Source organism: Pygocentrus nattereri, chromosome 7 (assembly GCF_015220715.1).
Source record: "Pygocentrus nattereri isolate fPygNat1 chromosome 7, fPygNat1.pri, whole genome shotgun sequence".
In the NCBI taxonomy this organism is placed as follows: domain Eukaryota; kingdom Metazoa; phylum Chordata; class Actinopteri; order Characiformes; family Serrasalmidae; genus Pygocentrus; species Pygocentrus nattereri.
This window is the reverse complement of record NC_051217.1, coordinates 19,496,157-19,520,000: the sequence shown is the minus strand read 5'-3', so window position 1 is coordinate 19,520,000 and position 23,844 is coordinate 19,496,157. Positions and strand designations below refer to the sequence as shown.

Genomic DNA, 23,844 nt, shown 5'->3' with positions numbered 1-23,844 from the left:
AAGAATGAAAATGTAGAGGAGATGGAGAAAAGAGGGACAAACAGGGAAAGAGTAGGAGAGGGAGAGAGAGAGTGTGGAGAAGAACAGTGGAGGAAAATGGAAAGAGTATGGGATGGGGGGACGGGGGGGAGTCAGGGGGTGTGGGTTGACTCGTTAACTCCTTCTTTACCACAGACTCTGTCTGGGCGTTCCCTTGTGGTTTTAAGTAACACTTGCCTGTGTTGGGAACTTTTATCATGTCATTTTCTCAAATGAAGGAGTGCCTTTTTGCTGAGTGTTGTTGACTTTCTGGTCAGCTTAGAGAAACTTTTCCGCTTAATACAGTACTGGAGGAAAAAATGAAAAGTCAGAATAGTAATTTCATAATTCATTATCCACTCATATTAAAGATACAGTGTCGTTTGGAGCCACTGCTTTTGTCCCCATTGGTATTTATACACTGTATGGTATTATACACTGCATCACAGCCTAAACTCACATGCAGTCAGAGTCTCTAACTAGTGATAAATGAAAAGCTCATTTGGAGTTGGGTAGAAATGCAACTGTATTCTTTTTTTTTTTTTTTTTTGTCCTCCCCCTCTTTCTCTTTCTGTCTTTTTCCTCTCTCTCTTGCTCTCTCTTGCCCTCCCTCGCCCTCCCTCTCTCCCTCCCTCTCTCTCTCCCTCCCTCTCTCCCTGCCTCCATGAGGCCCAGAGCAGGCAGAACGCTTTTCTGCTGCACATGCAGACAGACTTGAGCCAGAGCCAGACCTCTTTATACTGCAGCCCTGCACCTAATCTGTTCCAGACCTTTTCAGTCAGAGAGAACCCGAGGCGGGAGGGGGGCGCTAGCTGAGGCAGGGCCGTAGTGAGGGGGAAGGGTAGAGAGAGGGAAAAAAAGAAAGAAAGAAAGGGAGAAACAGAAGAAAAAGGGAGAAGGCCGACAAGCCGAAAGCTCCTGAGAGTTGGTGAGAAGGCGGAGACTTCAAAAAGTGGGCGGGGCCTAGTGTTACAGACCGAGCCTTCATGTTGTTTTTCACAAACTGTCTGTAAGGGAGCACAAATGTAGAGGTGGCACAGATAAAAGCTGCAAACTGTGTATCCTAAGCATTCTCGCCAACTTAAGACGCTCGGAGTGATTGATGGTTTGATGTGAAATTTACTATTCTAGAGAAAGATTTGTTCACAGTGGCAGTGATAGGAACCAGATGTCAGAACGTTTCATGCTTAAAGCTCCCTGACAGAAATTTATCACATGATGTGCTTGTGAGTACACTGCCTGATGCCTGAACATCGCTTTGCAATAGTTTTCAAAAGCCATTTATGGTGGACAAGTACATGCTGGGTGTTAGAAGAGAAAACAATCCCTGAAGAAAACGCATTTTTTCAGATTTACCATTGTTTTATCAACATTGTATATAAAAACTCAGGAGACGTGTAGGTTCACTTGTCATTTTGTGTTGTTCGCATGACTTCTGGTTCCTGTCACCAATGTAAAGAAATCAGCCACTCTATAGCGTAATATGTCAGATGAAATCACTGACTGACTTTGTTTACATCTACATGATTGAATTATGCAGACATTTGGAAAAAATTGTTGGAAATCTCTGTTAACTGTACCAAATACACGTGAACGGTCCTTCAGTATTATGTTCTTTGACAACCATAACTCTACTTTGCCTAACAACATCCATTAACTGTGATAAAATCACTTTTAGTGTACAGTCATACAGCCTTGTGCAGCACATTTTTATTATATCAGAAGTTACATGCAGTCATAATATGTATGAATATAATTGCAATATGGAATTTAATCCATATTGTGTAGCTCAATAGAACATGGACACACTCAAAGCAAAGCTCTGACGTGAACAGTCCAGCCACCCCTGCTCCGCTGACACAGCCCACCATCCCCTTGTGTTATCGCTCAGGCGCTGTGCTGTGTTTTTTCGTCCTTGGCTATCGGCACACTTTAGCGCAGGAGTTGGCACCTTGTTGGCTGGTGCCGGATGATGTCACTCTCTTATGGAGCTCTCATCTTTTCCAGTGCTCTGCTGTGAGCTAAGCCTGGCTCACAGACACATACAGAGCTCAGCACTAACCTTATTGGGAAAGAGTGAGATAAACATATTGTTGCTGAGCTACAGTGCTAAAATGTCAGTACTTTATGGTTATCCCTAGAAATAAATTTGAACAAAGTTAATGAATTTGTTTTTATCGCTCTTGTCATTTTGGACATAGTGTTTTGTTGTAAGAGCTCTGTTTATCTGAGCGTTAAGTGTTTGTGTCTGTGTACACTCTATTCACCCTGTACACAGGAAAAACTCCACTGAATCAAACTTTTCGCAAACTCTAAGTATCTTAATCTTTCAGGCCGGTGCTAGCTTGTGTGTGTGTGTGTGTGTGTGTGTGTGTGTGTGTGTGTGTGTGTGTGTGTGTGTGTGTGTGTGTGTGTGTGTGTGTGTGTGTGTGTGTGTGTGTGTGTATGTATGTGTGTGTGTGTGTGTGTATATATATATTTCGTCCGCACAACTGCTGCTCACTGGATATTTTCTCTTTTTCGGACCGTTCTCTGTAAACCCTAGAGATGGGTGTGCGTGAAAATCCTAGTAGATCAGCAGTTTCTGAAATACTCAGACCAGCCCGTCTGGCACCAACAACCACGCCACGTTCAAAGTCACTTAAATCACCTTTCTTCCCCCATTCTGATGCTCGGTCTGCACTTCAGCAAGTTGTCTTGATCACCTCTACATGCCTAAATGCATTGAGTTGCAGCCATGAGATTGGCTGACTAGCTATGTGTTAACAAGCAATTGAGCCGGGTGTACCTAATAAAGTGGTCTGCGAAAGCTGGGTATGATATAGAGGTCTAATGACACAAATTTCACAATACAGTATGTGTCATGCGTTTGTTTGGTGCCATGATACGGAGCATTTTCAATATAGAAGTGAAAAGATACGCCAGCTTTCATTTTGCCTTTTTGTAGTTGCCTTTTGGGTCCAGTACAAAGTGAAAGCTTAAATTAACGCAGTTTTGTATAAGACAAATTTAATTGAATTGGAAGTTGTGTTTTGGGTACAGCGCTGGAGTTTTTTTTATAAAAAATCTTTTTGCATCATTTCACAGTGAAACATTCTAATTCATGTCAGTTTGTCTCATCGCAAACATTTTTATAGCGTTTAATCGAATTGTATTCAGCTCACAGCTTTTCTCATAAACCCTGAAGAATATTTCTATATATATTTTGTAACGTTGTACATATGATATGATAGAGAGGCTATCATCTTCTATTCTGCCATCGCAGGTTATCTGGCCAGATGCTTTAAAAAGAACAAACGTGTTAAATAGACAGCAGGCAAATATTTACAGAGGCTTCAAAGAGGCCATACCTGGCCACACTCCTTCAGAGCCTTTCCTTGAAGTTTTTTCTTAGTCATAGTCTTACCCACCCAGGCAGGCAATCCCGGTGTTGTTGGCTAACCTGCTCTCAGGATGATGGCCTGATAAGAGCTGCTGTGGCTGCTTCATCGTGTTTCACACGAGTGTGAATAAGACAAAGGGTAGATAGCATTAGCTCTTACCTTATCTCCCCCCCCCCCCCCCCCCCCTCTCTCTCCCTCTCTCTCTCTGTGTCTCTCTGTCTCTTTCTTTTTTCTGTTCTTTTGCTCTGCCTCACTCTATTTGTATTGTCTGGGTGTAAAACTTACCCAAAGCTGCCTAGAACTACCTCCATGTCTAGGTTCGCTGTGTATTTTCTCCTAATCGTGGCTCTTTTTATGGAGTTTCTTTTAAAAGTTGTGTCCAGTTAGACCAGGGGTGTGCCCAAACATTGGTCCTGTCTCCGTGTCTTGAGGGGCCTAAGAGCTTTCTTTGTACATAACTATATGTAAAAGAGTATGACATATGACATAACTATACACAAAGGAAGAAGGTAGGTTTCAAATTGAGCTGATAACATATTACACTATAAACACAATTTTAACCCGTTTTTTCTGTTGATAATACAATATATTGTCACAAGTGTTTAATACAAGAAGAACGTGATCTTCCAAAGCTGTGAATGTGTTTTATTTGGAGTTTCATGTAGTTTCTCTCACAAGTTACATTTTTGAAAAAGCAAACATGTGAATAGGAATATGAGGCATCAAGTCACGGTGCATCCAGTAATAAAGGAAGCCCCATGCGTTTTTTATACAGTGATAGAAAACACAATAGCACACAGAGAGCTCTGATTGTTTCTTGGCGGACACCTCTGGCAGCAGATTTAAACGTGTTTAAAGAGCAAATTGCCATGCTGGTGAGCCACCTTATCTGATGGTGCTAAAGGAAAATAATGATTTAATAGGTTATATATAGTATACAGATATGCTTATCTCTTCTGGGTGAGTGTATGTTAGGTCAGGGGTCGCCAACACACGGCTCCACCTGCCCTGTTGCAGCTCCAAAACAGAATTAGATTTTTAGGTAAAAATAATCTCATTTGTAGGTCAGTAAAGCTCTGCTGATCGTTGAACACAGTTTTAACCGTTAATCGTCTTAAATGATGGAGTATAACTGCTGCTAATATAGCCTTTGGCGTGCAGATTGTTGGTCATCATAGCAACGCAGACAATAGTCATGCCTAGCTAGTAGTTAACAAAAAGGCCAAAATTTAAGGAAAACATTTAGAGACGAATGGACTTATTTCCATTCATAATCACTCCATCTGGGTTCCTGATACGTTTAATCTACAACAAGAAACTGTCAGACACTAAGACGTCACAAGGCTGAAGTCAGCTTGTCATTCGCCAGCTTCTTGTTCAAATTTTCACACTCCACCTTAAATGGTGCAGCAGTTATATTCTGACACTTCAGGCGCCGTTTAAGGTGAAATGGGACAATTCTAATTAGAAGCTGGAGAACGAGAAACTGACCTGGCCTCGTAAAAAGTAGAACGTTAAGAGACGTTTTACAAGAAGCTGTTGTACTTTTGTGGGAAAGTTTCCTGCTGGAGATGCGAGAAAAGCGCCTATAGCTGAGCTGAAGCTCAAAGCAGAGCAAAGTAAGTCCGTATCTTTGTTATATTTTTAGTCTATATTAGTACATCAGCACACGCTGAGACACATTTACAGCCAAGATGGTGAAACTTTACTTCAGTATAAGAGACATGAAACGTTGTGGCTCCCAAGCTGGTTAGATTTGTTGTTGAAAATTGACAAAATGGCTCTTCTTAACATTTGGGTTGCTGAACCCTGGGTTAGGTAAAATTTCTGGCGGGCCAAATCAAACGTCCCGATTTTAACCACACTTCGGGGAGACCTCAGTTAGATGGACTTATCAGGGGGATCATCTAGAAATAACTAGGGTACTTTTTTGGTTTTCATGTTAGCATTTTTTTTTACTTTAAAAAGTGGCTTAGTTTGGTTTTGAATATGGCCTTTTTTGTGGTAATGAGGGCGAGACTGAACAGGTTTGAATGTAACAGCTCATTAGCGGTGTTCACTCTTGCTGTGGGAATAGCGAGCGCAGTACTGCCAGCGCCAAAGTTCTGCTTCAGTAGACCCATATCTCTGCAAGATAAGGGTATGAAAGGACACATACCCACACACACACACACACACACGCACACACTATCACCCCTGTAAACACACACACACACTCTGCTTCTAGCACTCACATAATCCCCACACACACTAATACAGAGCCTCTGGCAAGAAGGGGGAGGGCTGTTACTGTGCTCTGATCTGATTCCCATGGTTGAGCGGAGGACCGAGACTCATTCAGGCCTGAGCAAGTGTAAACACACTGTGATTGAATGGTGATGAGGACGGGCGGCAGTGGGGGGCGCATGACAACGGCAGCACCATCACTGCTTTGTTTTCATTGGTGGCTCCAGCGCATAAGTACACAAGGATCGTCACCGGTTTGATTACAGTAACACCTCCCATGATCAGCCCCGCTTGTTCCTTTCAGCTGTTCAGCTGATCAGCAATATGCATGACCTCGTTCAATCCTATGGAAATGTTTACCAGTGTTTACGTCCCGCTTTTGGAGAGGCTGAAAGCATTGTATTGCACCACCTGTGACAAAGCAGCCACTTTGACTCCAGATGCTTGCAGTAAGCATAGAGACCTTTTGTTATTCGGATATGTGCCCTGGCTTTGGTCTGTGCATAGTGCAGTAGAGCAGCAGTTTCTGTAAGACTATTGATCGGTAGGTCTTTTTGCCTTCAATAGGAGATATTCTGCTGCGAAGACTCATGTTTGGTGTGGGTAGAATCAGTTACCCAGGCCTGTATTAATAAGTTAGTAGGAGTCTGAAAGTGTAAACATCTCAGCACATATGATCATCTTTACTTGTCAAATCTATTCAAATCACGTTTGTTGCAGCAAATTTACACAGGTGTGGAAATGAGTGAAAATCTTAGCCCCCTTGTAGTACTGAAATAAAAGAACAAAATACAAAAATATACAGAAAACATATATACACATTAGACTTTATATATACACCAGGATAGAGAGAGAGAGGGAGAGATAGAGAGCAATAGATAGATGTAGATAGAGAGCCATAGATAAATGGCATAAATACTATTCAGTTGACAATGCAATGGTGCATGTCCCCTCCAGTAATAAGACATGTAAATCTAAATATATATATATATATATATATATATATATATATATATATATGTGTGTGTGTGTGTGTGTGTGTGTGTGTGTGTGTGTGTGTGTGTGTGTGTTGTGTGTATAAACAAAGTGACACTGCAATGTGCAATGTTTATGGACAAATAAAGTGGCAGTGCAGTAAAGAATATGTATAAATGTAGAATCAAAGTGGCAGTCATTAACTGTGTGTGGTTTATTATTGTCCAGTTAGGTCAGTGTTTATTGTTTAGCATTAAAAGATTTTTATCATCAAAAAGGAACCCCCGTACTTGGATGTGTGCATGTCTATGTTGCAGTGTTGACACAAATAACCAAAACTTGCGTTTCTCTCTGCAGCTCTGAACCAGCAGCGCATTTCCCAGAGTGCTCCAGTGAAACAAGCAGCCCAGCTGCCCTCTAGCCCCCAGAACACAGGGGTGATGGGGGGCAACAGTCAGATGAGACTGCTGCAGATGGAGAAGGAGAGACAGAGACTCAAACACCAGGAGCTGCTCAGGAGACCCCAGGTCAGACACACTCACTTCATAGAACATCAGCATAGCTGACGCACCGCACTGTCTCGTTTATATGCATCTGCGTAGCGTATGCGTTATGACGTTTCAAAGCAATCCATGTCTTTTTGGCCAAAACGACGCAGCCGCGTGACAGGACTTCTGATCATGATTCTGTCACTTGTCCTGACGCTGAAGTGGTGCTGAGACACTTTTTCTTTATGAGTATATTTGTGGTCATATCCCTGATTAACATTTACATCTTAGAAACCTGTTGCACATTAATCTAAGTGAGGCAGGAGCTCTAGTCTCAGAGGCTGTGTGGTTGAGTGGTGAAAACTTTGTAAAGTCATGTTTCTATGATTTCTAGTTCCATTGACTTCCATTGAAGTAAAGTATGATTTTTCCTTCTCCTGTAAAGTTACAATTATGGAGATACGAGGTTTTCTTCCAAAAGCAAGATATCGGTTTATAGATGTTCCAGATGCATTATATATAATTTAAATATCTGTGTTTAATTAGAATTCTAATTTAACCCTAATCATAAATTCAGTGACCAAATAATTTGCTCATTTTAAAGAAGTTGTGACGCTGCTGTTAAGATGTACAGAAACACACACACAAACTTCTATTGTTACACAGTCTTGTGTGTCGTGTGCATGTGAGAAAGGGAGAGAGAGTGAGTGTTGAGGGTGGGCGAAAGAGGTCATGAATCGGAAGAAGAGTTTATGGGGGTGGTGAAGCAGACGGGACGGAGGGGGCTCGGAGCCGGGGAGAAGGAGGGGGCACTGCTCTGCTTTGGAATGTAAACAGTGTGTTGACTCGGCTGTGCGAAGCCCCCTGCCACCAAAACTAAACAAACAAAGCTCTTTAGGGGATGATCTTACAGTCTTCAGCTGGAAGTAGACCACTTACCACACTAATGAAGTTAGGCCAGTCAAGCACAGGCACTAATACATCAGATGCAGGTAACGCAGATGTCAGCGCTTTGATGAATGAATCACCCAGTGACGTTACAGCAAAAGCAGATTGTTTGTAAAATGACTCACTCTAGGGGCGGGGTGGGGGGGGGGCTCTCTCAAAGCCCTGTAGTTGAAATTTATTGTGCTGTCCATTCGGAAGCAAGGACGGTGTGTGTTTGTTACTCATAGGAAATGTGTAATTAAAAAAAAAAAAAAAAAAAAAGAAGCCTCTGACCCCATGCCCTACCCTGCCCTTTAATGACATGCAATAAACCCACACCTTAACCAGAGCTTAGCAGCATGCAGTTAACCACCCAGTTGGGCTGAGGCCATAAAATCACAGAGGATATTTACAGAGAATGACTTTCACAATCTTTAGACAAATGAGAACCAGATCTGTAGCTTGTGACACATTGCCTGGGGATGGGCATCATAATATCACTCAACACGGTAGAGGAAACGGCTGAAGAACTGGTTGTTTTCTCATGCTCTTCTGCGTCTTTCTATCTGTTCTCGGACAAAACAGAAAGTCCTGTTTCTTGCTTTCTCTTTGAAAGAGCGCAGCCTAGTTTTAAGTATAGAACGTGCAGTTCTGGTTTTCGCAAGCTTGAATTCATTTCACAGTCCTCAGGAGCACAAATAAGCAGCTGAAAATCAGAAACGCAAAGTGCCAGCCCTGCCAACGACTTCACAGGGATTTGCCGATGGCCTAAATATGACAGAGCTCTGAGCGCAAAACTGGAGGGACACGTTGCTTCTATTTTCAATTTGTGAACTAAAGAAATGCTCCAGTTTCAGTTTGTTTGAAGCTTTGTTTAAGCAGAAAATTCATTAAATATATATTTATTTCTGCTTATGAATGAATCCAGTCTCATCATAGTAACCTTGGTGTATTTGGTGTGTAGGAGCTGGCCTTGAGGAACCAGCTGCCCACAAGCATGGAGCAGGATGGAGGCTCTCAGAACCCAGTGTCATCTCCAGGCATGGGGCAGGACGCCCGCAGCATGACCACCAACAGCTCTGACCCCTTCCTCAACAGGTGACTGGACAGGGTACTTTGACTCAATTAACCATTGAGTCAGTGTTAACTAGTTGACAGTCTGAATGATTTTTACTCATTCAACAAAATGATCATCACTTTGCTCAATTACTAATATAATAAACAGTCATGTGTATAATGTGGTGTTCTGGCCTTTGTTCTGCACCAGATGTCTGATTAATAAGATCTCATTAGGCTTTATTGTCAAAGTTGACCAAAGATAATTGACTACCAGTGGAATAGTTGGATTTATATGTGTGTATTTACAGGTTGGATTTATTATGTGTCGAACACAAGACCTGTGGGCAAAGTCAAGCCCGTGACAGAGTCCGAATTCATTTTAATTTTCTATTCTTATTAGCCTGTTTCACTCGGAGGTGCACTACAGTCCCCAGCATGCGCTGCAACATACAATGCTTTCTGACCCCCTTCCCCCCACAATAATCTAAATCAGCTCTGACCCCTTCCTCAACAGGTGACTGGACAGATTACTTGATTTAATTCAGCTAGTCAGCTTTAAGTTAGTTGGCAATCTGAATGATTTTTTTTACCCATTCAACAAAATTGTCATCACATTGCTCGATTACTAATATAATAATCACAGCCATGTGTATAATGTGGTATTCTGGCCTTTGTAGTTCTCTGTGTAGGGCATAAGGAGCCATTTGAGATTTAGCATCTGTTTGCGAGGCTTATGAAAAGAGACACACGAGACTGGTTTAATTCTAACACATGGCAGTAATTCATGGTTGAACAGGCTTCCAAGGAACTGAACTATACTTTCATAGTATGATCATTTCAGAGTGTCTGAAAAATTCTCCTCGCTCTGAACAGACTCCTCGCTGACCCCTGGTGGACAGACATGTAATTTCATCTCAGGAGCTAGTGATATTGACAAAAGTAGGCCTCTAAAATGACTAAGCAGGAGGGCTGTACAGTATCAGCAAAGTGTATTTCAATTATACCACTACATCCTGTAATATAGTAAATACAGTAAGGATCAACGTTCATTGGTTTGGCCAAATTTATTTACCATTGTTAGAAGATGTGAATCTTACGATTCACCAAAACAACCACAGAAACTCAGCTGGAGCAGTCCAGGATGCTCACAGCGCACATGACAGTGTTTGTGATTTATTCAGGGGCTCTTTGGCATATTATAATCGCAATCCCAATATTCCCAGACAGACTAGCAAAGAATACTGGGCAGCCCTCTTAGGCAGCGTTTTGTCACGGCTAACAGATGCGCACCATCTAGTGGCTCTATGGAGAACACCGCCTGTGATTCTGGGCCTTTCGTCCTGAATGAGTGGGGGGTTGTGAACAGGCAGAGCAGCCCGTGAGAACATGTGGTTTCAGCCTTAGACAGACCAGTCCCCCCTCCTCCCACTCAGGCTTTTACAAAGACCCCATTCATCGTGCCACACTCATACACTGCACACACTGCATCTCTCCCACTCTCTTCATTCGTATAAGCCTGCAGTATTTCCCTTCACACTGTATCCCTGCGCACAGTTCACTCGGCTGGGGAAAGCTCTGTTTATGGATGTCATTCTCAGAGCTCTCACCAGACTACAGCATTTACAGCACTTTCAGTGTCAGGGCCGTCCAAGGCTAAATATCTTCTGCGCCAAATGTCTGATTAATAAGGTCACGGTGGACTATGTTTTCAGAGTCGACCAAAATATTTGGCTGCCAGTTGAATATTTGGAGTTATATGTTTGTATTTACAGCCCAGAGCTGCAGGCCAAGTCAAGCCTGTGACAGAGTCTGAATTAATTTAAATTTTCTATCCTTATTAGCCTGTTTCACTCTGAGATGCACTACAGTCCCCAGGATACACCACAACACAGTGTGCGTTCTGTGTTGGCCAGTTACCTGAAATGTGATTATGGTTAAAAATAATCAGAGGTATATTTTATTATTAAGTGCAGCTGTAACTAATGGTTTATCTCTCTTTCTCTTAGTGGGACGTATCACTCCAGAGATGAGAGCACAGACAGTGGCCTGAGTATGAGCAGTTACAGTGTCCCCCGCACTCCAGACGACTTCCTCAACAGCGTGGATGAGATGGAGACAAGTACGATGCTTAAAAGTTATAGTTAAGATTTTATTATATATATATATTGGTTGGCACAGTATTTTTACATTGGGTGCAGCCTGTCTCATCAATTATCACTCATCGATGTTGGATTATCCCGTTGTCAGTTGATATTGTCCATAAAAGCCTATAATACATTTGTAGTGGACTGACTGTACTGGTATGTGCTGGCTGTTCCAGGCATAATCGTTGAACATACAGCATACATGGCTGACCGTCTTAACAGTCTAATACAGAGAGAATCAACACTAACGACTACCAATTAAGACTATTACGACTTAATAGGCTAACTCGGCGACTGTTTTCTAGCTAACGCTAGCTTTAGCCTAGAGCAGAGGTCACTAATGGGCGGGCCGCGGTTCGAGTCCGGACGGAATGGTCCTATTTTAATCGGCACAACTTTTCTAGCCTTTCTAGGCTTTAGCGGCCCGGAAACTCACAGACCAATTGCATGTGTTGTAAATATCACACGTGATGCTACTCAGCCAATCAGATCTGTACATTACAACGAGCACTGAGACTCAAGTCAGTGGCGCACACAGGGGACGAACGAGGTGGGAGACAGCAGTTTGAGAAGAAAACGAGCCAGATTATTTTGTGCTCTAAAAAGAGAAAACCAACGTTTAAACGCTGTTGAAATGCCACCGAATTGTACTTCAAGACTACATAAGATGTTGATATTCCTAGTCGGCTACTTCAGTTTACAATAGATGGCATTGAGTCGTGATGCAAGTTAGACATTATGATGTTCTGGACATTAGCTTGAGGAAATTTCTTTTACTGGACCTTTGACTGGGGCAGTCGTGGGCTGGAGGTTATGAAACCGGCCTTGTAACCGGAAGGTGGCCGGCTCGTTCCCCAGAGATACCTAACCCCCAACTGCCCCCCGGGCGCCGTGGGTAGGGGTAACTCCGGGCAAGTGTGCCCCCTAGTGTGTGTGTGCTCACTATTGTGTATGTAGTGTTTCACTAGATGGATTAAATGTGGAGCTGAAATTTCCCCATTTGTTGGACTAATAAGGGCCACTTATTGAATTTAAAGACCTCTGGCGTAGAGGTCACCACAAGCAAAGGGGAGTTAGCTTATCATGGTGAACACATGAGTACACAATTACTGTTTATTTGCTAAATTTGAACAGATTTTGGGGGGGAAAGCATGATCTGGCCTGTGCAAATGTGGCACATTTGATATTTTAGTAAATTTGTGGACTAAAATTTGCAGAGAATGACATGGAAGTTGGATGACCTCACCAGAAAAGATGTGTTTTAATGGGCCTGTTACGGTTATGAATAACAAAAGTGATCATTTCTAAAAGCCATTTTTTTTTTGTCTTTTACCCTCAGGCGACTCCCTCGGTCCCCCTTCCATGGCGACACAACCACGAGGTTTCCCAGACTACCTGGATGCCATCCCTGGCACCGATGTGGACCTGGGCACCCTGGAGGGCGAGAGCATGGCTGTGGAGGGCGAGGAGCTGATGCCCAGTCTGCAGGAAGCCCTCAGCTCCGACATCCTGAACGACATGGAGTCAGTGCTGGCAGCTACCAAGATTGACAAGGAGAGTTTTCTGACCTGGCTATAGAGCGCCAGCAACCAGCGTCACTCCACCGCCTTCTTCACGCCGAACTGACTGCTGCCTAGTCCAACCTGTGAAGGATGATGTGTAGAAGCTTCGAGGTTTTTTGTTGTTTTGTTTTTAAAAAAAGACATTTTACTCTACTGGACTTTTAATTGCTTTTTTTTCCTTCCACATTCACCATACTTGGCCGAATTGGTTTTAAAAGCAAAGATGTTTTTCTTTTTCTTTCTTTCTTTCTTTCTTTCTTTCTTTCTTTCTTTCTTTCTTTCTTTTATCATGTCTGCATCCTCAAGGCTGGCCCATGAACAGACACTTATTCAGAAGTACCCATATATAGATCTCATAGCTGTGCTGTATGCCTTTCATTTGTTTGTATGCGTGTCGACACGTGTAGTTCCTGCTTGGAAGGCAACACAGAGCGAGCTGAACCTTCGTCGGCTCCTCCGCGACTGCACGTTCTCATCCACAGCTCGAGCTACAGCATCTTCTCTCCTGCGGCTTCCTCCCTCCTTCATTTACCACCAAACCAAAAATGAGCAGGAGGGCTGGTCGCGGTCTCTGTGGGTGCGTGATTACGAGACGAAGCCGTGGCTGTGGCAAGGCAATCACCCTGCTTGGCTGTGCCAGCGTATCTAACTATGAAAAAACCATGTCTAATCAAGTGCCTTCAGTTTTATCTCTTAGTGGAGCAAATGAAAACACTACGTTGGTGTCTTCTTCATAAGGCAGTACACTTTATATATTAGAACAACAATCGACCGCACTCTTCTCTATTTACGTTTCATTAATCGAAAAAGATTTAGAGGTTATAAATGTCGGGATTTAGGATTTTTCTTTCTTTTCTTTTTTTCTTTTTATTTTATAAACCCTAGCCTCTTTGTATGACAGTCTTATTTAAGCCTGACTTAATTTTTTCCACTCCTTTTCTTTTTATTTGGCTTGGTTATGGCATTGCCTGATAGATCAAACTCACTATAATAACTGATTTCTGTTGGCTCTAATTATGGATGCCTTCCAGCACATTTCTAATGTCTATTATAATATATAATGGCAGATGGAGCTGATCATTGCTATATTACACAGGAATCAGTGGAGGTGATCTCCCTAGATCATATACCAATATCTAGATTTTTGTTATATCATTATTGATATCTTTTTTTTTTTTTTTGCATATGTAGTGACAGTATCTTTAACTCTCAGCCAAAAGCAAAGATCAACTACTGTGTGACAAAAGTGTGAACTGCCTCTGATACAGGCTGAGGAAGAGTTTGGGCACGAAGCGATGGTTCTGCTATGTTTTAGCTGGATAAATAAGCACGTCATGAGGGTTAGTGGTGTAGAGTAGCGGATAGCTGGTACCTGATTGTGGTCAAATGGATTACGAAAGATAGATGCTGTAATGGAAACAATCAGTTATGATTTCTGTCAGGATTTTTTTTTTCTTTTTGACAAGGCTTCCAAAGAGTGTTTTGTAATTCTTTTTCTCTTAAAAAAAACAAAACAAAAAAAAACAAACAAAAAAAAAGGCAACAAAAATAATTTATCGTATCTTTTTAGTGTACACATACGGCATAAGCTAACGAGAAAAGGCCCAGCTGACGATCCGTCAGCAGATGTTTGAGTTTGTCACAGCGTCCCGTGCGAGTTCAGTACTAGACACTTGTTGAACACGTTACCTAGAACAACCTATTTGTCAAGCGTTTACATTGCAGAGCGAGAGAACACTACAGGGACTTTTCAGTGACAAAAGTTGTTGCAAATGCTTTATAAAGTAACACGATGCGTATTTTCAGATGTTTACAAGGTTCTTATCCTTACACTACGCTATGCTATCTCAAAGAGCCCACACTCTAAGGCCCAATCCCATTTTTTTTTTTTTTTTTTTTTTTTTTTAAACCCCTACCTCTTGTTTTCAAGTGTCACAGTAACCGCTTACATTGACGCTAGTATCTGTCAATGAAGTAATGCTCTTTTTATTTTTTTGAGGGTCCCATTTCGTAGGGCAAGATTTCAAACACTACCCCTTGTAACTGTAATATGCTTTCAAAGAGGGGGGCAATTATTTATTATCGCCCACCACTAATTCTTGGGTGATACGAAGCTGAAGTCAGATTCGCCAGCCTCTTGTTCATATTTTCCCGTTCCACCTTAAATGGAGCAGCAGTTACATTCTGGCACTAAGGCGTATTTTTTTTTTTTTTATGCTTGTTGTGAAGAAAATGATCATACAGCAATACAATGTTTAACATAACTTTAAAGGAGAAAATTCTCACCTTTTGAGGGTTTCTTTGGTCGCTTGCTCAGCCATCCTGACAGTTTTTTTAGGAGTGTCTCTGAAAAACTCTTTTTGGAGGGTCATGTAGCTCTAACACTTCACCCTGACCCTCCATCTCAACAAAATCCCTACCCTGCCCCTAGACATGAACGTGCAAAATCGGAGGGCTAAGGGCTCTCTAAGTGGTGGGGCGATGGGTGAAATGGGATTGGGCCTAAATGTGTTATGTAGGTAATGTGTTATATACATACAATCCCAGCTGCATTTTTCACTTCCCCAGTCCATGTGAACAACAAAATTTGTGATCAAACTGGCTGACTACGCCACTGAGAGCTTGTGAAAACACACCGGAGTAGTATGTTTTAGAGTAGACTTTATTTTTGCAGACGTATAGTATTGATGGAGGACACTCGCGGGGGTAAAGCAGTGTTGGAGAAAGCAATGCAACGAAGAGTAATTTTTATAAATTGTTGGTACAGTGCTGGTATTGCACGTTTTAAAAGAATATTGCGCAAAATGTGTATGTCACTTAAACATGATTTTATGCGTAGTTAGTGTGCGACTCAGAATATATAATAACTTTACTGTTTTGTAGTGGTAGTACTAATCACTCAAGTTAAAGGATTGGTATTTAGATATGTCTAAATGCACAGAGAATGAATTTATATCCATTTATTATGATCTTTTTTTTTTTGTTTTTTTGTTTTTTTAAATAGATGTATGTGCATGTATCTTAGAACCTTACGTTCTGTTACATTCTATCTCTTTGCATAATACTTTAAAATGGGCCTGTAATAAAGTATATACTTTGTTGTACTGGTTGTTAGTTGCTTATTTGTACAGCTGAGTAAAGCAACCCAGAATGTCAAGGAGAAAAAAAAACACATTCAAAGTAGTTTGATGTGAAATGGTTAATTGACGAGAGACTTGCAGTCAGATTATTGTACAGTGGTGATTAATTACTGAGTAATTACGATCCAAACCCACCAGTGAACCTACATTGGTTCTGGTGTCTTTCGAGTTCATATATGCATATATATATATAATACCTGCCCTGTGCCTTGTGCCCAATGACAGCTTGGATAGGCTCCAGCACCACCTCCCATGTGTGTGTGTTTTGTGTTTTTATATATATATATATATATATATATATATATATATATATATATATATATAATATATGTGTATGTATATGTGTGTGTATATATATATGTGTGTGTGTGTATATATATATGTATGTATATATGTATGTGTGTACCAGGCCAGGCCACAGTCAGCAGAAAATGCTGGATCAGACATCAGGACAAAAAGAATGGACGTGATCCAATTCTGTGAGGAATCTATCCAAAAAAAAAAAAAAAAAAAAAAAACACACATGCTTCTCTAATAAGCTCAAAACAGGAGCAGTTTTCAGGAAACGGGAACAAAATTCTGGGGTTTTTACTGTCTGGACCTGGATTACCTGAACCTGGACTTCTTCCTGAGGAGTAGAGGAGTGATCGAGTTGTTTTAACATGATTCCCTACTTTTAAATCAGAATCTCATGTTTAAATGAAAAAGAGCTCATTTTTAGCAGCTTTTAATGAAACATTGAATGAAACAGTTCCAACAGCAGCATCGACACTGGCATTGATATGATTATTTGTATCGTACCATCTCTACTTTGCACATAAACCTTTGCATTGAAATATCATTTCAAAACCCTAAGAAATTGAAACCTGGGGTCTGTCTCATAAAGCAGGTTCAACTTAAACAGTTCTTGCTCCACTCAGTAGCGATATTACCAACAAATCAGCACTCAGTAGTAATTATGCTAAACAATCAGCACTCAGTAGTAATTACGCTAAACAATCAGCACTCAGTAGTAATTACGCTAACTAATCAGCACTCAGTACCAGTAATGCCAACCAATCAGCACTCAGTAGCACAAATACTAACAAATCAGTACCAGTGATGCCAACTAATCAGCACTCAGTGTCAGTAATGCTATCAGTAATCCGTTCACCCCCATTCACTGAGGACTGGCTCATTGGCGCCCTCTAGCGTTCTGCAGTCATACGAAATCTTGAACCGACTGTCTTGCAGTGTGAGTTGCGATGGTGACATGAATGAATTTGCCCAGAGCCAGTTTATGAGGAGCCTGGCTGCTTCTTATACGCGCTGTTATTTCAAAAACAGGACTGCTAATCAGCAGAGGGCGCCCGTGAGCAAGTCTTCAATAAATGGGAGTAAAAAGCTCAACGCCTAAAAATGAAAGGCTAAAATAGTTTCTAATCACTCGCCCAGAACTTTCCATTAATTGTAGAAAGTAGAGGGATGTGTTTCATCTCTGAAAACCCACCTGTATGCTTCCCTTTTTCTACAGCAAACGGGTTTTGGGCAGCAGGGCGCTAACATTACTGCTACTGAGTGCTGATTGATTGGCGAGCGAAGCAGCTCATTGGCTGTTGGCACTCACTGACGTCATGAACCTACATGAGGCGCCGTTAAAACCTCCTATAACACGAGTTTAAAAGCTCTTAAAAATATAACAGCGGTGTTAAAATGTTTGATGCTGTCCTGAGCTCAGGAAATGATTGTTTTCTTTTACGTTCAAATGATGATTTTGCTCAAATGCTCCTTATCAACCCAGATAAGATTTCAGACTGAAGAAGTATCTGTAATACGGCCCTAGTGATCGTTCACTCACACTGAAAATAAACGTCATTTGAACTTAACAGCTCACTTTAACATGCCTAAATGTCCTTCGGGATCAATAAAGTGTCTGTCTGTCTGTCTGTCTGTCTGTCTATCTATCTATCTATCTAACATTATAATTTGTTGTGTGCAGCAGTTTCTCATTAGACTGAATGGGATTTTTGCCAGCGTACCTGTAAAGCAAGCAACAGATGCTATGAATGAAAGCAGAGTACCGCTCACCCTCCATCATTTTACATGAAATGGACCATTTCAGGCAAGGCAGCTGAACAGCACAGTATCAGTAATAAACCACATGGATGTGGAATTCCCCCAGCTATTGCACATACAGACAAAACATCACATACAGAAAAAATACCTAAAGTCCAGAAGAACCCAAACAAAGCTTTTCTGCAAATGCTATTAATTAGTACCAGACTCTGGAACATATAGCAGAACAATACAACCTCAGTGATCTTTCACACTATAAACACGTTTTCAGAACTGCAGCCAAGCTCCCCGGCAGTTCCACTGTTATATGACGGCATCATGTTCTCCACTGAAAGAGAAAATGAAATCAGGAATAGAATAAAAAGCTGACAAATCTAGAGTTGCATAGCTAAACACCTTTTTTCTGTTATCCATGTTTATAAATGTGTGTCACAGTGCCAGAAACTACATATGGAAGTCTGAGATTATCGTTTTAAAGGGAAATTCCACCATTTTTCACAATTGTCCGTATAATTTAATGCTTAAGATGTAAAAGTCATTCAGAGCGGTTTGGTGTGACATTACCAAATCAGAGTTGTTCACAGTGGTGGTGATAGGAACCAGACGTCTGTAGAGTTTAATCCCTCTAAAAGCTCGTTCTTAGAAAGTTATTACTTGAAGTCATTATGAATGATTTGCCTGACGCCTGTTCGTTTCGAAAGGTTTTACCATAAAATGTCATTTTTATAAATCCATCCATGGTGGAGTTGTACAGTCAGGGCGTTGTTAGGCTAAATACTCCCCAAAGAAGATTTTTATTCAGATGTATCACTATTTTATCATCAACAACATTGCATATTAAACTCAGAAGATGTGTAGGTTCACTGTTGGTTTTGGACAGTAAATAAAGTGGCTATATTTGTGTTGTAGTCATTGTGACCCCTGGTTCCCACCACCACCACTCTAAAGGCATCAGAGTCTGTAAGTTTCTCTGCAGTAAACCGTTTCAGAACAAAACACTCTGAATGAATCTGATGTCCAATGACAGAAATATCCAGAAATGTTTATCGGTGGAATCCTCCCTGAGTCAAACCAACAGGTTTAACGGTACTTACAGTGCTCTGTAGCTCACGGTCCGGTGAGAACAGGTCAATTTGTAGGCCAGAAAGGTGGCCAGTGTTACAACAAGGGCCAACATCATACCACCCACAAAGCTACCCGCATGGAAGCGGTGGCCGGTGGGGTTGTTGGCTGGGCTGCTTGTGGAAACACCTGCATAAATAAATGAATTAATAAATTCATGAATGAAGAATAAACAAACAAGTCAGGGGTTTCAAACTGACCAGTGTGAACAAATCAAGACAAGCATGTTGTTAGACATACATTTGTACTACAGTCCATATTCACACATGTCCCTCAGCAACACTCAGTTCATCACACTAATCATGAATGTGCTCATAAACCATCTTAAACAAATGATGCTGCAGTGTTTGACAGTTTCCACCTTTTAAAATGTTCCACAGTATAAATTATAAAATAGTTAATAATCAAATGGTAAAGTCTTCTGCCCTTTTTGCAGCCATTTTCTGTGAAGGGATGGAAGCAAGGAAGGAAGGAAGGGACGAAGGAAGGAAGGAATGGGCGAAGGAAGGGATGTATGCAGGAAGGAAGTGAGGGACAGAAGAAGAGCAAGGAAGCGGGGGACAGAATGAATGAACGGAAGAAAGGCAGGAAGGAATCGAGGGACAGAAGAGAAGGAGGAAGGAAGGAAGCGAGTGATAGTAGGAAGGAAAAAAGGGAGGGACAGAAGGAAGGAATGGAAGGAAGGCAGGAAGGAAGCAAGGGACAGAAGGAGGAAGGAAGGAAGGAGGGACAGAAGGAAGCAAGGGAAGGTAGGAGGGAAGGGAGGGACAGAAGAAAGGAATGGAAGGAAGGCAGGAAGAAGACAGGAAGGAAGGAAGGATGGAAGGAAGGAAGGAAAGAAAGAAAGACAGATACTTTATTGATCCCGAAGGAGGAAGGGAAGAGAGGAAAGGAAGGAAAGATACTTTATTGATCCCAAAGGAGGAAGGGAAGGAAGGAAAGGAAGGAAAGAAATGAAGGAAGGAAGGAAAGAAAGATAGATACTTTATTGACCCCGAAGGAGGAAGGGATGAAGGAAGGAAGGAAGTGAGGAACAGAAGAAAAGGAGGAAGGAAGGAAGGAAGGAAGGAAGGGGGAGGGATGGACAGAAGGAGGGAAGGGAGGGACAGAAGGAAAGCAAGAAGGAAGGAAGGCAGGAAGAAGGAAGAAGGAAAGAAAGAGGTTTATCAACACGATACCTGTAGTGAAAGGATCCCAGTGTGTATCAGTGACGCAACAATTTCACTAAATTTTTACTGAAAATGGGAGAAAACTGCGACGACTCCAGTCACTGATCGTTTCCACAGACGCGGCACGAATGTGCATGAAAGCAGCAAACAGACACTCCTCAATACCTGTCGCAGGAACTGCAGGCTGGGTTTTGATGGATGCTGGTCCAGCAGTCGTCAGGCGTCCAGTGCTCGTTATGAGTTCTGATGATCGTGATTGATTGACCACAGCTGTGATGGTCACTGGCTTCTCTCCAGCAGTGAAATGCGCTGCAGCTGTGCTGTTTGGATCTGTCCCATTATTAATTGACCACTGAGAAGCTGATAAATCTAGAAGGACAGAAAATGACAGGAGATCAGTGGATTGTCCGTTAGCCCATTAAAGTCCATGTGTAAAATGACAATTTCCTTTAGTCTGTGATTTCTCTTTCATCTTCACCCATATGGAAAAAAATTAGTTTGGGCATTCCATATGTGGTTGATTTTCTAAGTGAAAATAAGTAAACACACTTCTGCATATCGCTGCTGTCGAGGAAAAAAACTTGTATCTCCAAAATGGTAACTTTACAGTAGAAGGAAAAAACCTACTTTACTTTTAATGTAAGTCAATGGAACCAGAATTTTTCCACAAGTAAATTTGGGCCGTTTCTTTTGGTCTATTCATCTTGAAATTCACGACAGGCATTTTCATATTATGTCAAAAACTGAAAAATGATAAAAATGGAGATACGAGGTTTTCTTCCAACAGCAGCAATATTTTAATGCACATTTACCATTTATTTGCTGATTTTATTGCAATATGTTCAACTCAAATAAATAACAAATAAAAAGAAGCTGCACAAAAAATTAGCAGAAATGTGCCATGTTCTCTGTAGAGGATGTGTTTTCACTTGGAAAATCAGTTTTTCATCACTAATTATAATAAATTCAGTTATTTGGTCATATTAAAAAAAAGATATGGAAACTAATCTTATATTTAAACAAACATCATCGAGGTGCTGTTAGACACTCATCCAACTATATCTAAAGAACATTTCATCATTTCAGACCAATCAGGACCGGCTCTGTGTTTCATTGCAGGACACAAATAAGTTAATCATCTCATTTACAGTGAAAATGTAGAACCAGCCCAAGCAAACTGCGTCACCAGACTCCAGAGCAGAGGAGGGAAGTAAGATAACTGACCCCATGCGTCCCATCCTTTGGTTTATTGGTACTTTCCTGAGTATTTCTAAAGGATTACACTCATGAAAACGGATCTATCAGAGGAAAGGAATCTTCATTTCTCTCACTTCCTTTTCCTCCTAATTACTGATTCAGGGTTAAGTCTCATTCTGTTGTGCGGCTTCTTGTCCGCTTTGCTGTTGTTCTCATTTCTCACTTTGGAGAAGCTTTTTTTTAGAGCGAAATAATCCATAAGGAGAAGGACAGAAACTTCTAACAAACTTCAGTTTGCTGACACACACTGTATGTACCAAGTTCAGATCTACTGCGAGGCTGAAGTTGGCTTTCTGTTTGCCAGGGTCTTGTTCAAATTTTGATGGTCCACCTTAAAGTCTACCTTAAGTCAGCTTCTTATTCAGATTTTGATGGTCCACCTTAAAGTCTACCTTAAGTCAGCTTCTTATTCAAATTTTGATGGTCCACCTTAAAGTCTATCTTAAGTCAGCTTCTTATTCAGATTTTGATGGTCGACCTTAAAGTCTACCTTAAGTCAGCTTCTTATTCAGATTTTGATGGTCCACCTTAAAGTCTACCTTAAGTCAGCTTCTTATTCAGATTTTGATGGTCCACCTTAAAGTCTACCTTAAGTCAGCTTCTTATTCAGATTTTGATGGTCCACCTTAAAGTCTACCTTAAGTCAGCTTCTTATTCAAATTTTGATGGTCCACCTTAAAGTCTATCTTAAGTCAGCTTCTTATTCAGATTTTGATGGTCGACCTTAAAGTCTACCTTAAGTCAGCTTCTTATTCAGATTTTGATGGTCCACCTTAAAGTCTACCTTAAGTCAGCTTCTTATTCAGATTTTGATGGTCCACCTTAAAGTCTACCTTAAGTCAGCTTCTTATTCAAATTTTGATGGTCCACCTTAAAGTCTATCTTAAGTCAGCTTCTTATTCAGATTTTGATGGTCGACCTTAAAGTCTACCTTAAGTCAGCTTCTTATTCAGATTTTGATGGTCCACCTTAAAGTCTACCTTAAGTCAGCTTCTTATTCAGATTTTGATGGTCCACCTTAAAGTCTACCTTAAGTCAGCTTCTTATTCAGATTTTGATGGTCCACCTTAAAGTCTACCTTAAGTCAGCTTCTTATTCAGATTTTGATGGTCCACCTTAAAGTCTACCTTAAGTCAGCTTCTTATTCAGATTTTGATGGTCCACCTTAAAGTCTACCTTAATTCAGCTTCTTATTCAGATTTTGATGGTCCACCTTAAAGTCTACCTTATGTCAGCTTCTTATTCAGATTTTGATGATCCACCTTAATTTAGCTTCGTATTCTAATTTTGCCGGTCCACCTTAAAGTCCACCTTATGTCAGCTTCTTATTCAGATTTTGATGATCCACCTTAATTTAGCTTCGTATTCAAATTTTGCCGGTCCACCTTAAAGTCCACCTTACGTCAGCTAATTATTCACCAGCTTTATAAAGTCACCCTCAAGGCAGCTTCCTATTCACCAGCTTCTTTTTCAAATGTTGCCGTTCCACCTTAAGTCAGCTTCCTATTCGCCAGCTTCTATTTCAAATTTTGACGGTCCACCTTAAGGCAACTTCTTTTTCACCAGCTTTGGGAAGTCCACCTTAACTCAGCTTCCTATTCGCGTATTTCCGTTCCACCTTAAATGGGGCAGCACTTACATTCTGGAGCTTCGTGTAATTCCTGCACCATTTAAGGTGGAACGGGAAATTTCGAACAAGAAGCTGGCGAATAAGATGAAAAAGAACCTGAATTAAGGTGGACTTAAGGTGGAGCGGGAATATTCTGGCACCTCATATAACTGCTGCATCATTTAAGGTGGAACGGAAAATTCGAACAAGACTAGGCAGCTGACTTAAGGTGGACTTTCTAAAACCGGCGATTAGTTACCTGACTTAAGGTGGACCGGCAAAATTCGAACAAGCAGCTGTGCAACTTCAGCCTCGTCCAGTTTTATACTCCAGCTGTTTTTCAATAGCCGCTTCACTTCAGCTCCAGTCACAGCTTCTGTAAACGAGGCTGTTCCTGGTTCTCGGATCGCCGCGACACGCAGACGGCGTGTAAACCTCGCAGAAACGGCGCAGAAACGCTCCGCCACAGAAAGGACACGTCCCGTTACTGTGCCGGAGAAGATAAGAGACTTTGGGCCTACCCCACATCTGGAAGAAAACGAGGCAGAGGCAGAGACCGAGGCCAAAATGTGCCTCCATTCTCACCACGGCCTGATGACGTTTACAGAAAAGGAAGGAAAGGAAGAGAGAAGTGAAGAAAGAAAAAAAAACCCTGTGCTGTGGGACGCTGTTCTCATCTACACTCCAGACCCCACAGTCACTCCAGTCTG

At 41.4% G+C, this 23,844-nt stretch overlaps 2 protein-coding genes across 5 annotated transcripts in view; one reads left to right on the top strand and one right to left on the bottom strand.

Annotated features, from left to right (window-relative positions):
• yap1 (Yes1 associated transcriptional regulator) overlaps positions 1–14,362 on the top strand; it is a 43,797-nt gene extending 29,435 nt beyond the window's left edge. For all 4 annotated transcript variants that reach the window (XM_017708035.2, XM_017708034.2, XM_017708036.2 and 1 more), the window contains 4 exons: positions 6,960–7,129; positions 8,982–9,115; positions 11,083–11,195; positions 12,560–14,362. In XM_017708035.2, the coding sequence (XP_017563524.1) occupies positions 6,960–7,129; positions 8,982–9,115; positions 11,083–11,195; positions 12,560–12,798 (656 nt within the window). In that variant the 3' untranslated portion in view covers positions 12,799–14,362. The remainder of the gene's footprint in view (positions 1–6,959; positions 7,130–8,981; positions 9,116–11,082; positions 11,196–12,559) is intronic.
• Positions 14,363–16,633: 2,271 nt separating this feature from the next.
• On the bottom strand, positions 16,634–23,772 carry tmem123 (transmembrane protein 123). Its single transcript, XM_017707988.2, has 4 exons — positions 23,656–23,772; positions 20,434–20,637; positions 19,072–19,228; positions 16,634–18,305 (listed from the first exon to the last, which is right to left on the bottom strand). Exons 1-4 carry the CDS (start codon positions 23,711–23,713, stop codon positions 18,281–18,283), a joined length of 444 nt encoding a protein of 147 aa, XP_017563477.1. The 5' UTR covers positions 23,714–23,772; the 3' UTR covers positions 16,634–18,280.
• Positions 23,773–23,844: the final 72 nt, after the last annotated feature.

What these genes read in the sequence shown, in the direction of transcription:
- tmem123 (XM_017707988.2), bottom strand. Translation starts at nt 23,713, where the DNA reads ATGGAGGCACATTTTGGCCTCGGTCTCTGCCTCTGCCTCGTTTTCTTC. An exon ending in CGTTTTCTTCCAGATGTGGG is followed by an intron (nt 20,638 to 23,655) that starts GTAGGCCCAAAG and finishes CTGTCCTTCTAG; the next exon opens with ATTTATCAGCTTCTCAGTGG. An exon ending in ACCGTGAGCTACAGAGCACT is followed by an intron (nt 18,306 to 19,071) that starts GTAAGTACCGTT and finishes TTTCTCTTTCAG; the next exon opens with TGGAGAACATGATGCCGTCA.